This window comes from Squalius cephalus, assembly GCF_949319135.1.
Source record: "Squalius cephalus genome assembly, chromosome: 13".
In the NCBI taxonomy this organism is placed as follows: domain Eukaryota; kingdom Metazoa; phylum Chordata; class Actinopteri; order Cypriniformes; family Leuciscidae; genus Squalius; species Squalius cephalus.
Genome location: NC_137134.1, coordinates 9,187,957 through 9,200,504, shown reverse-complemented (window position 1 = coordinate 9,200,504; position 12,548 = coordinate 9,187,957). Strand labels below are relative to the sequence as shown.

Sequence of the window (12,548 nt, the reverse complement as noted above, 5' to 3'; positions counted from 1 at the left end):
GAATGAATAAATTAACGAATTAACAATTTTTGCAGCTAAATAAATATATATATATAAATAAACATCATATGACCCCTGCAAAAGCCATTTAGTATGCAGAAAGATCTGTGTTTAATGCAGTGGCATTTAAAGCATACAAACCGCTTCCTGTTCAGAAATGCCCTTTTGAAGAGCATTTTTCAAAGCTGACTTTAATGTCTGCCGTTTATGGGGCACGTTCTAAATACGAAACACCCGACAGTCTTGAGACCACCTCATCCTGGTGCATTTCAATGTAAAATTTCATCCCATGCTGTATACAAAAATGACACTGCTTAAAATGATGGCCAGTGATGTCAGCAGTACCTTGGAGTAGATGGTGGCGTTGATCCAGGCCAGTCTACGACTCAGGTGGTTCAGCTTTTCAGCAAACACTTTTTGGCTTTTCTGCAACTCTTCTAGAATATCCGGCCTCTGCCAAGCAAAATAAAATAATAAAAAAAGAGAGCACAATAGAGACTATGTTAAAAAACTCTTTTATCATTTAAATAGAACAAAATTATTAAAATATAAATACTGTGAAGCTTTACTAATAATGAATTGCGGCCTTTAAACGTGCTGTTTATTTACAAGCACTGCATGGTTCTATCACCTGGTTCAATCAAGAAATCAGCATAAATAGTGCAATGTTAATTGCAACAGACAAAAAGCATTGAGACAGTTTTATCTATAATAAGTCCATGCTGAACTCGCTGTCACAATGCTCAGGTATTCTGGGTGGTTTTTAGTACACTTCTATTGCTGAGTGGTATCTAGGGTGTTCTGGGTTGCTGCAAAATGGTTTCTTACATTCTTAGGTCCCGTTTGCATGACATAATTTTCGACTAAAAACTTATAATTTTTTTTTTACACGACAACAGCGTTTTGGGGGCCTGAAAACACAATCTTTTAAAAAGGGGTTTCAAAGTGCAAGTTTTAAAATAAAAAAAGATACCGTTATCGTCTCCATGTACACTACAAAAACATCGCCATCTACTGGCCTGACATGAATAATACAGCACTTTTAGTTGTTTTCTCGGATCCGCGTGAACGTGGAACGTTTTGACAACGTTGCCGTCTGCATGTAAAAAAGTGCTTCGCCTTCTGAGAATATAGTTCCCAGTATGTATACGGTTAGAAGATGGCGGTGTCTCATGTGACCTTGTTATTTGTACACGCTGTGACTATACAAATCACTACATGTAAATAGGAAAATGTTGGCGTTATTTTGTCACTTATTGGGAGCAGTATGCTAGCTGGAGCCATTAACCTCCAGTCTTTGTGCTAAGCTAGGCTAGCGGTGGGTGCGTCAGACAGAGTTACAGCACGCACGGAGATGAAAAGGGTATGTATGGACTTATCTAACTCTGGGGGATCCGGTGAATAAGCTAAAGTCACAAAAAGTCAGTGTGTTCCTTTAAATGAAAGTGTATTATAGTTTAAATGTATATTAAATGCAATTAGATGAACTTTCAATGTGCTTTTTTTAGCCCACTTAAGTAGGACTTAAAGGAGAAGTTCACTTTTAAAATGAAAATTCTGTCATCATATACTCACCCTCATGTTGTTTCAAACCTGTATGAATTTCTTTCTTCTGCTGAACAGAAAGGAAGATAATTAGAAGATTATCAGTAACCAGACAGTTTTTGGGTCCCAATGACTTCCATAGTAGGAAAAAAAATACTATGGAAGTCATTGGGACCCAAAAACTGTCTGGTTACTGATATTCTTCTAAATATCTTCCTTTCTGTTCAGCAGAAGAAAGAAATTCATACAGGTTTGAAACAACATGAGGGTGAGTATATGATGACAGAATTTTCATTTTAAAAGTGAACTTCTCCTTTAAGTATCTTTATAAGTAACTTCATAATTACTTCCATTGTCTTTGAAATATGGTAAAAGTGTACTGATGAATGTACTGACAAACATTTATAGTAAACTAAAATATACTTTTACTTCATTTCTATTAAAAGTGTCATGCATTTAAATATATTTGTAATTGCACATTTGTTGCAATTTATTACATGTAAAATACAGTATATTAACATTAAATTTAATATTGAATAACACTAGATAATAATAAAATACTTTCCATATTCTTTAGTATGTTAGTCAATCAAACTTTCACTACTTTTTCACAAGGGTAAGTTGCTACACATTCAACAAGTGGTTGCTAGGGTGTCCTGGGTGGTTGTTTGATGGTTGTTCAACACACGGTTTCACAGTTTTGTTTAGTTTCATAACATGTAGAAGTAAATCTCTAAGACATAAGCAAAATGTTTCCCTATAGATGCACGTTATAGCGTGGATATGGCGCTCTTACTCTGCTCGGGCATCGGGCGATCTTCTCATCCGTGTCCTTTAAGGCCACGGCGTATTCGTGAACATCATCTGATACAACCACCATCTGCAGAAAACAAACAGAAATACAAAAGACACACAAACAAAATTAGACACAGCACTTTCCGAATTCACTGAGATCATGTAGCTACAGAAAATTGCCCTTGTTCTCAAGCGTCAAAATAATCGCTAGCCATCCTGCTGGAGCTCCAAATAGCCACCAATTTTGGGAGTAGGAGGAAATTATCACCACAGTGACCTTATCCTGTGGGCAGAGACCAGGTTTTAAGGGATAATACTGAACTGAGCACAAGCCCTCCAGATAGAGCCAAACAGGTCTGTTTACAAGACACAAAGGTAAAAATGAATGCTAGAAACATATAAAATTATGATACGCAATCAAGTATATGCTAACACACATGTGAATGCTTTGCTAATGCATTGCAAACACCCATTTAGTTTTAATCAATATGCATTATTGAATTATTGTGGCTGTGACAGACTCCAATACTCAAGGGGGCGACAGAGTTCCTTTCAAATGTTTAATCTTGGTCTAATTTTAACTAGGTAAGCAAGATTTCCTTCACAATCTGTGGGTGCTTCTCAGTACTCAAATGGATGCCTCCTCGTAGCTCTGTACTCCAACCTGTGACCCAGAAACCGATCAAAGTTAGCCATTTTGAAGGACATCTCAATTCTCTAATTCGGTGTCCTCAAGAGGTCGCATTGTGTTGGCTGCATACGTCATCAAGGAGGACTCATTTCAGAAAAGTAACCATTACACAATCAAAAACTGTGCACTCGTATTACTATGAATGGGAGAAAGTGCAACGCGCAAAATGGCGGAATAAGTCCCGCCTCCTAAATAAAAGAGCCAATCACTGATTGGTAAAGTTATTGTGTCAAAGTCAGCCTGAAAAATGCAGATTTTTGTCATGATTTGAATGTTTAGAAACAGTTGGTGTTAGATTTCACTGGTGAATTCAAATTTAATCGTAAGCTTGGTGAACAGATTTGGAGAATTTGATTAAATCTGGACTTGCATGACTGAAATAGCTGTCTGAGGGGTGTTTCAAAGATGGCCACAATGTGAAATGCCATGTCTTAAAGGGACCAAGTGTCCAAAATCCAAAATCGCCCCTTTTATCCTTAAATAGGGCCCTATTTGAGGGAACAGCCATTTGTAATGGTGTCCGAAACCATAGGGGGCATTAACGAGTGCACTCATTCAATCCCACAACGCACCACAACAATGTGTGTACAACTGATGTACACTTAACGGCTAGAGAATACCCATAATGCACTGTGAGGGTCGTGCCGATTGAATTCCCGCGTCTGACCAGAAGATGGTGCTCGCAGCTGAATCATCCATCCATTTTTCCAAACTGCTGGTCCAATGTGGGTACAGCGTATTATCATACATGTATACATTCCTTTTTACTTGATTATTAAAATTGTTTAATTAAGGATTAAACATGCTAGTTTCCATGACAGAGTTCAAGGTAAATCTTTTCATTACTACTGGAGCTGCCAGTTTGCTAAGTTTCAAGTGATTATTTAACAGCAAGCACAAACTATGCAAAATCGGCACTGAGTGTCTAAATTTCATTCACTCCTCCAAGTGGACCATATTAGTGGACTAATGTAGGGAATAGTGAACAGAGGCGATTTCAAACACAGCCTTTGATAAAATACAGCAATTGTGTTTAAATGTCCCATTTACTTGCTAATATCGGCCTACAATGACACAGCGATACAACTTCGTAAACCATAAAATCCAGCGGCTAGATATTCTTTGAAAGTGCTCATTCTAAACGTGACTTTGTTTTCAAGAAAAACTATAAAGTTTGTGCACAAGAGTTGACCTGAAATTGACCATAGAAGAAGTAGTTCATGTAGTTCAAACCTGCAACAGCACTCCTTGTGGCAATGCTGAGAATGCAACAAGCATTTGTGTTGTGTTAAGAACTGAGCTGTAAGAGTTCACAAACTGTTGTAAAGTATATTTCGGCTTTTAAAAAAAGCTGCTGGCTTTGAGGGAAAAAGTAATTTTATTATTATGCAGCTCATTTCCATTTGAGGAGCCGCTTTAGGCTGTTCCAAAAATATGAGGCTTGGATTATATATTGAGATTATGGTGAGGCAGTTCTCTCAAACTTAGAGAAATAAAAAATGCATTAGAGCTTGCTGAAATAACGAGGTGTGGTGGAGATACTTCATACTGTGGCGGAAATCTTCTGCATATCAATGATGAAGACAAGTCTCCTGATGGCACTTTGCCAAGCCAATTAACAAAGCCTTTATAAAGTCTATGTAAGTCAAATCAGACAGTTTCTCTAGACAGACTGCAACCTAAATCTCATCAGGATCCAACAGAGTTCGAGAGAAATCACCGCGTGAACTCAGACACTTTTAATTTGCTTCTAAAGCCATGGTACATTACCAAAGGATCGCATCAATAAGCCTTGCCTATTAACAACTAGTTTGTCTTACCATGCAGTCCCTTTAAATTTTGATTAAATTTTATTTGTACAGCACTTTCAATGATGGACATATTTCCAAAGTAAATACAAAGAAAGGAGTCTTACAAAAACCCCAGTGAACGAGTCATTGGGGAATGATTAGCATCAGCCGTGGAAAAACTCCCTGGAGGAAGAGACCTTGTGACTAATTACTTCAGTAAACTAAAGGGCAAACCAATGCAGTTTTCGTCTTGCTAGTGTAGTCTAGTGTTTAAAGATTTTGGCTGGTAGCCAAAAGGTTATAGGTTCAAATCCCACAAGGAGTGGCCAATGCTTAACCATGAGAGCGATGCTTAACCTCAGGTTATTCCTGGGGCATTGACTCTGCAAATCACTTTGGACCAAAGGGACTCACTAAATGGCCAATTATAAGGGTTCAAAATAAACACTTGCCAAGCACCAAGTGAGGAAAAAACTTGGCTTTTACAAAGACTAAGTAAGAACAGCAACATAATACATGATTTAATCGTAAATAATCAGACCCTCAATGCAAGTGATGTGCGTGATTCAAATGAAAGTATATATATACACTGAAGAAATAAATGTTCTTCTAAAATGAGTATTTTTATCAAGCTTGTATATTTAAGCACAGTAATTTCACTTTAATGACAATTAATAGGTCATTTTCATTGCCATTAAAGTGAAATAAGTGAACATAAACATACAAGCTTGATAAAAATGATCATTCTAGATAGAAATTTCAGATGGCACTTAGAGGCTTTTGCATCTGAATTCTTCCTAAATACACAACGGGGCAGTTGAATGCTTGAATCTGATTGGTTGATGAACGTTCTAAGTGTGCAATTATTTTCAGGGAATTGCACGACTTAACAGCCAACAACAGCAAAAGATCCAAAACCCACAATAACACCGACCAAGCAAACAAATATAGGATAAATAAACAAATAAACAATAGGAAAAAAAAACGGCAAATTATTTCCATGTTTTTTGCCACAAAATTACATTTCATTATGTACTGAAAGCACATACACTCTCACACTCAAACACACACACATACAGTAGGGACACACACTCGCACATTAACATGTTATCAGCGCTACTCTGCCGATTTTATCAGTAAAATAGTTTAACAACTACATGAAGTCTCTCACTAGCGAGGTAAACGGCGCTGTTCTTGAAGCAGATAAACTTACAGTTTCACTATTAGTAGAGACGCTGCTGCCGAACACTGTTGAGAGACGCATCAGACTCAGGTAATTCACACACCCTTGATAACTCCCTCGCTCTCTTTAATAACTGCATTAATAGCTGCATTATTATGCTATCAGTGGCTTAATCCTCCGTTACTAGCTCTAAAATGACGTTTTGGAATTAGCAAAGAAGGCTTGGGATGAGATGCGTAAGAAATTAGTCCTACATACAAGAGCATTTTAAGGACAAAAACCTGACAAATGTCTTGAAATGCATCATCTGAACAATGTTTTGTAATGTAACCGTAGTATAAGCGGAATAATTGACAACAGGCTGTTGAATTATTTGAAAATAATTTAATGGCCCATCGTCAATTATTCCTCACATAAAACATGCAAACCAACTATTAAAAAAACATGTTACAATTCGAACATTTGTGGAAATTAGGTAAAAGTTTACCTTTGATGTCTAACTCCATATAGATGTAATATTCCTTGCATTCAAAATAAATTGATTGGTCTTTATGCTGTTTTGTCTTTTTTATGCGTATTATATGTTCTGTTTTGTTTTTCATTTTTTACATTGTTCTGTTTTGTTTTATGCATTGTTTGTTTTGTTTTATGCATTGTTTGTTTTGTTTTATGCATTGTTTGTTTTTTGTTATACATTGTTTTGTTTTTAATGCGTTGATCAGTTTAGTTTAGTTTTTTTGCTTTTTATACATTGTTCTGTTTTGTTTTATGCATTGTTTGTTTTTTATGTTATACATTGTTTTTTTGTTTTTTAATACATCGTTTTGTTTTTAATGTGTTGATCAGTTTCGTTTTGTTTTGCTTTTTATGCATTGTTCTGTTTTGTTTTATGCATTGTTTGTTTTTTATGTTATACATTGTTTTTTGTTTTTTTAATGTGTTGATCAGTTTCGTTTTGTTTTGCTTTTTATGCATTGTTTTGTTTTTTTATGTGTTGTTCAGTTTTGTTTTGTTTTTCTTAATATAAAGAAATAATAATGATGGCTAGTAGGAAATATTTATGATTGATAAATTCACAGCCCATCCCCAGGTATAAGACTGTCATAATGAGCGTAATCTGGAAATGCTATTGTCTGGCTTTTTAAATGACACTGTTATGCTTTTCTCTTTATTTTCATAATGCTGGATGTTGTAACACTATTAATAGGGCCAAGATGATGCCCCGTTTCCATAGTTACACAACACATTCTTTTGATGAATGACAGCTTGTTTGATAAATTACTCACAAGCTCATAATCTGACAGTCAGTTCTCAGCCATTTCAATAATACATTTGATTGGCTCTTTACAATCATATTCTGAAACACAATTGCCTGTAAAATGAATAAAAATCTTATATATAAAAGAAAGGGCTCCAGAGGATGATTTTTTCAAGGATAAGTTCACCCAAAAATGAAAAATTGTGCTATCCTTTACTGTACTCTCAATAGAGAAATGACCCATACATTAAAAAAGAGCTGTCAAGCTCCACAAGGATTTAAAAAGCGCCATAAAAGCAGCCTATATGAATCATATTCAAAGTCTTCTGAAGCTATACAATCAGATTTTGTGGAAAAACTGATTAAAATGTAAGTCATTATTCATAGGAAATCTTTCCCTCTGCCATAACACTCAACTTTCTTTTGCAGTTCACCCAAAAAATAAGTTCTGTCATCATTTTCTTCTGAACATATTTTGGCTGGTCCAGTAGAATGGCCTTCAGTGGAGAAAGACTTTCTACTGGACCAGCCAAAATATGTTCAGAAGAAAATGATAACAGAACTTCTTTTTTGAGTGAACTGCAAAAGAAAGTTAAAAAAAGGACAAGATATGCATAGAAATTCAGCAGATAGAGGCAGAAAAAAAGAGAGAATCTCTTTACTATAGGGACCAATAACTCTCAGTGATTGAAATCCCTTCTCTTCAAGCGTAAGGACACACGCAGGAAGACAATGGTGGAAGTCGTACAGAACTCTGTCGAGCGAAGCACTTTACAGAGAGCATGAATTATATATACACTTCATGACCATTGAGCGCTGCACAGTTTTTATGTTCAACTCTTTTCTCCTCACTGTTGGAGGAGTGAAACATTAAAACAGCTGCTGGCAAGACAGAGTCCATGTATTACACAGCAGTGACTCACTGTTGAAAGCAACGACACGTCGACAAAAAGTGTTAATCAGATTGTTCGGGGACGTGGAGTGGGTCGGTCAAGGTGAGCTGGCACAGCAGAGCCCCCTAAATCAGGGGATTTATTTAGCTAAATCCATGTGAACTTGAAGGAACTCGAGCAAAAAGAAGAATACTCTTTTCTTTAACTTCCAAATCAAAAAAAAAAAAAAAAAAAAAAGAAATTGTATTTTTCACAAAGATAATGAAGACTAGTTATATACTGATTATTAGAGATACATATAATGATTTATATATATATATATATATATTCTTCAATTATTTAATTTATTTGAAAATTAAACCAAGTACAACTAAAAGGATTCTAGGGAATCTTAACTGTCCTGAAAATAATTCTTCAAAATGCTTAAAAAGATCATTTAATCGTATATTTTGCATTTTTAAAAAAATACAATATATTTTTTACACTCATCTGTGGAAATTTGATCAAACTTATCATTAAAAGTTCACCAAGGATGCCTAAAATAATTTGTGTCCAGAACTTCATATATTGTAATACATAGGTGTAATATTCCTCGCATCAAATAGAAATTGATTGCTACTTTAGTTTAGTTTTTTGTTTTTTTTGTTTTGTTTTTCATTGTTTAGTTTAGTTTTTCATTTCATTTTGTTTTGTTTCATGGTTTCTTTTCATTGTTTTGATTCATTACGTTTCATTGTTTTGTTTTGTTGATTCATTTCATTTCATTGTTTTGTTTCGTTGTGTTTTACTGTTTGTTTAGTTTCGTGGTTTAATTTCATTTTACATTGTTTTTTCAATTCATTTGTTTCATTTCATTATTTTGATTCTTGTGTTTGTTTAGTTTCATTTCATTGATGTTTCATTGTTTCATTTCATTATTTTGATTCTTGTGTTTGTTTAGTTTCATTTCATTTCATTGATGTTTCATTGTTGTGTTTTGTTTCATTCTTTCATTTCATTTTGTTTCATTGTTTTGATTTGTTGTGTTTTATTGTTTTGTTTTGTTTCGTTTCGTTGCTTCATTTCATTTAGTTGCTGTTTCATTTTGTTCCATTGTTTCAAAATTTACTTTTGAACAACATTGAAATGTGTAAGTGTCAGATAACTAATATACACAGATCAGTTATGCTTTTATATCTTCTTTTTGACAATACTAATAAACTACAGAAAAAAAATGTGAATATATATTATATTTCATTTTCGATAGTGAGGTAACATATGACCTGGACATTTTTCTACAGTTTTAGTGAAATGCACACAATTAGGAAAGGATGTGTTCTGTATTAAATGGTAATTTCTCCTAAACTTCATATACACGCTTTCAAAATCAGACACAACTGATGTGTGACGGCTCACAAACCCATCAGAATGACACAAAGGCAAACTGTTAAGACAGGCGTCATCAGATGTCAATAACACAACTTGGACCTCGGGTCCTGTGTAACTTCCACTCACTCTCCACGGTTTGCCTCGAGGGCCGTACTGTGCTCTCTTGGACCTGTACCTTGCCAAGCTGTTGATGAACGCTCAGATTGTACATCATCACAACCCCATCCAGAATCTCCAGTAGGGACTTCTCTGTGATTGGCTGATCAGGCTCTTCTAACGGTCGCCCCAGCAACAGCCCATCGTTACCATGGCTTCCCTCGACTGGAGATGGCAGAGGGGAGATGAGGGTGAGAGCGAATTGGAGGGAGGGAGAAAAAGAAAAGAGAGAGAGAGGGTTAAAAAAAAAAGTAATTTTCCCCTTGAGGTAGGTGATTTTATTTTCCTTTTTGAGACACTCATTTCTAAGCTAATTGGTTTCCATCTGACTTCCTGTGAAGCTGTGGATTGCGATTTTCATGCACTGCAAAAAATTGATATATTTTTAAATCAGTATATAAGTCATGTTGTCCAGCAAAACACATACAAACAACATATATTATATAAAGAGTTATTATTTGAGATATGAATTTATATTCTCTGAATATATCTTGAATGTTTAAGAAAAAATAAGTTAAAAAGCCATTTAAATGACATTTAATATAGTGCTATAAAAAACATATATATATATATAGGCTTAGAAATAAGTGTCTCAAATAGGAAAACGGAAAAAAAAATCACTTACCTCACATCAATATATATATGTATCTGTGTGTGTGTGTGTGTGTGAGATATATAATATACATATAATATAAATATTAGGGCAGTGCAACCATTAATTGTCATTAATCATATCCAAAATAAAAGTTTGTGTTTACATAATATATGTGTGTGTACTGTGTAAAAAAAAAATGTATGTATAAATACAAACACATGCATGTATATATTTAAGAAAAATTTGTTATTTATACATAAAATATTAATATGTATATATATATATAATATAAACTATATATATATATATATATATATATATATATATATATATAAAATAGTTTAAAAGTATAAAATGTATAAATCATAATAACAGCAAAATATTCTCCCTGATTTGAGATCTGACAGTACCACGTGATTCATGATTCATTCACAGAACAGTGTTAACATTCAGCATTAGTTTAGCTCTATGAAGTCTGCTGATGGACTCACTGTCTTCTTCGGTCCTCTGCTCTACGGTGAGCGTGCGGACCTTGACCTTCTCGGGCGGGGCGAGAGGTCGTCGAGGGGTCATGAGGCTGACGGCCGCGGTGCTGAGGAAGCGGTTCGCTCTGCCCAGCGTCGGAGAACTCAACCAACTGGGCCGGGCCAAAGCGCCACCCATGGCAACAGCGCCAGATGGTCTCTGTAGTTCACACAAACACACACACACACACACACAATATCATTCATTTTCAGCATTCAGGGTAATGTCCTAGTCACGAAAAGTAGACCAACTCCACAAAACACCATGAATCAATGAAATGCCCTACACTAAATGACCTCAGTGGGATTCAGTTAAAGTAAAAAAGTCAAGGTTACAGTGAGGGACTTTCAATGGAAGCAAATGGGGCAAATTTTTGGACGAGAAATTTGAAGCTTACAATTATATAAAAGAACTTAAAGCGTAACTCTCACCAAAATGCAACCTAGGGTCTTTTTGTTAATCTGCCCAAGGCAAACTTTCGTTTAAAAGCATAACTATAATGGAAACTCCACTTTTAAGTTTGACCGTATTTTCATTTTAGGTTAAATGCCTTGTGAATGGGAGTGAATGGGGCACGACTATAATAGCATCAAAATGGCTATTTTTAAAACACTAAGAAGGCTCGACACAACATGAAACTGTGCTCTCAGTATCACCAGTGGCTCTACACATGAACTCCAGCATTGAGAACAGTGTTTGTGTGCACAGAGTTTACTAAAAAGAAAGGTTTTGAACAACTCACTGTCTCTGTGTCCGCCGCCATTTTGACAGTCAAAAATAGTCGATCTCCGAATGCACCGTAACAGGGAGGAGAGTAAAGATGGAAAGATCCTAAAGCTTAGTTCCATATAAATTCACGGATAATTTGTTGTTTTGTCATTAGTGAAAATCAATATTGACCTTGTGTTTGAAAAAGGATCCTCATATAAGAAGCAATACTAAAATTCAGAGTCGGTTCATTCGCATTCGGAGATCGACAAAATGCCGGCGGACGGAAACACAGTGAGTTGTTCAAAATCTTTCTTTTTAGTAAACTCTGTGTACACACACACTGCTCTCAATGCTGGAGTTCATGTGTAGAGCCCCTGGTGATACTTCCATCAAAGTTTCATGTTGTGTCGAGCCTTCTTAGTGTTTTAAAAATAGCGATTTTGATGCTATTATAGTCGTGCCCCATTCACTCCCATTCACAAGGCAATTTGACCGAAAACGAAAATACGGTCAAACTTAAAAGTGGAGTTTGCATCATAATTATGCTTTTAAACAAAAGTTTGCCTCTGGCAGATTAACAAAAAGACCCTAGGTTGCATTTTGGCGAGAGTTACGCTTTAATGTTAATTCTTCTGTTAAAAGTGTGAGCTGGAAAGTTGCTCTAGTCATTGTTACGCCGTGTCCGATGCGATAAGATTCAAGCTAGAGGTCTGCACTCCCGCGGGAGTCCCGCGGGACCCGCGGGTTGCGACGCAAAACAGTGCGGCGCGGGACAAATTTTGAAAGGTCATTGCGGGCGCGGGCGGGATGATGGAGGTGCACTTGCGGGTGCGGGCGGGAGGGATGATACGCTGCACTCCCGCAAATTAAATATGAGTGTAAAGTAAAATATATAAATGATTAAAGTAGCGTACATAATTTGTAGTTTTGAGGGAGATTCTGTTTGGCAGCAATAAAAACGTTTTAAGCAGCCTAAACTTGTGGATGTTGTCCTTTGGAGTACGGGCGGGGCCTAATCTCACGCACACTTGTTTAGAG

At 35.9% G+C, this 12,548-nt stretch overlaps 1 protein-coding gene across 3 annotated transcripts in view; it reads right to left on the bottom strand.

Annotated features, from left to right (window-relative positions):
• rnf123 (ring finger protein 123) overlaps positions 1-12,548 on the bottom strand; it is a 148,193-nt gene that overhangs the window by 106,023 nt on the left and 29,622 nt on the right. For all 3 annotated transcript variants that reach the window (XM_079889891.1, XM_079889892.1, XM_079889893.1), the window contains exons 23-26: positions 10,766-10,958; positions 9,699-9,844; positions 2,342-2,425; positions 346-453 (exon numbers count right to left, since the gene is read on the bottom strand). In XM_079889891.1, the coding sequence (XP_079746017.1) occupies positions 346-453; positions 2,342-2,425; positions 9,699-9,844; positions 10,766-10,958 (531 nt within the window). The remainder of the gene's footprint in view (positions 1-345; positions 454-2,341; positions 2,426-9,698; positions 9,845-10,765; positions 10,959-12,548) is intronic.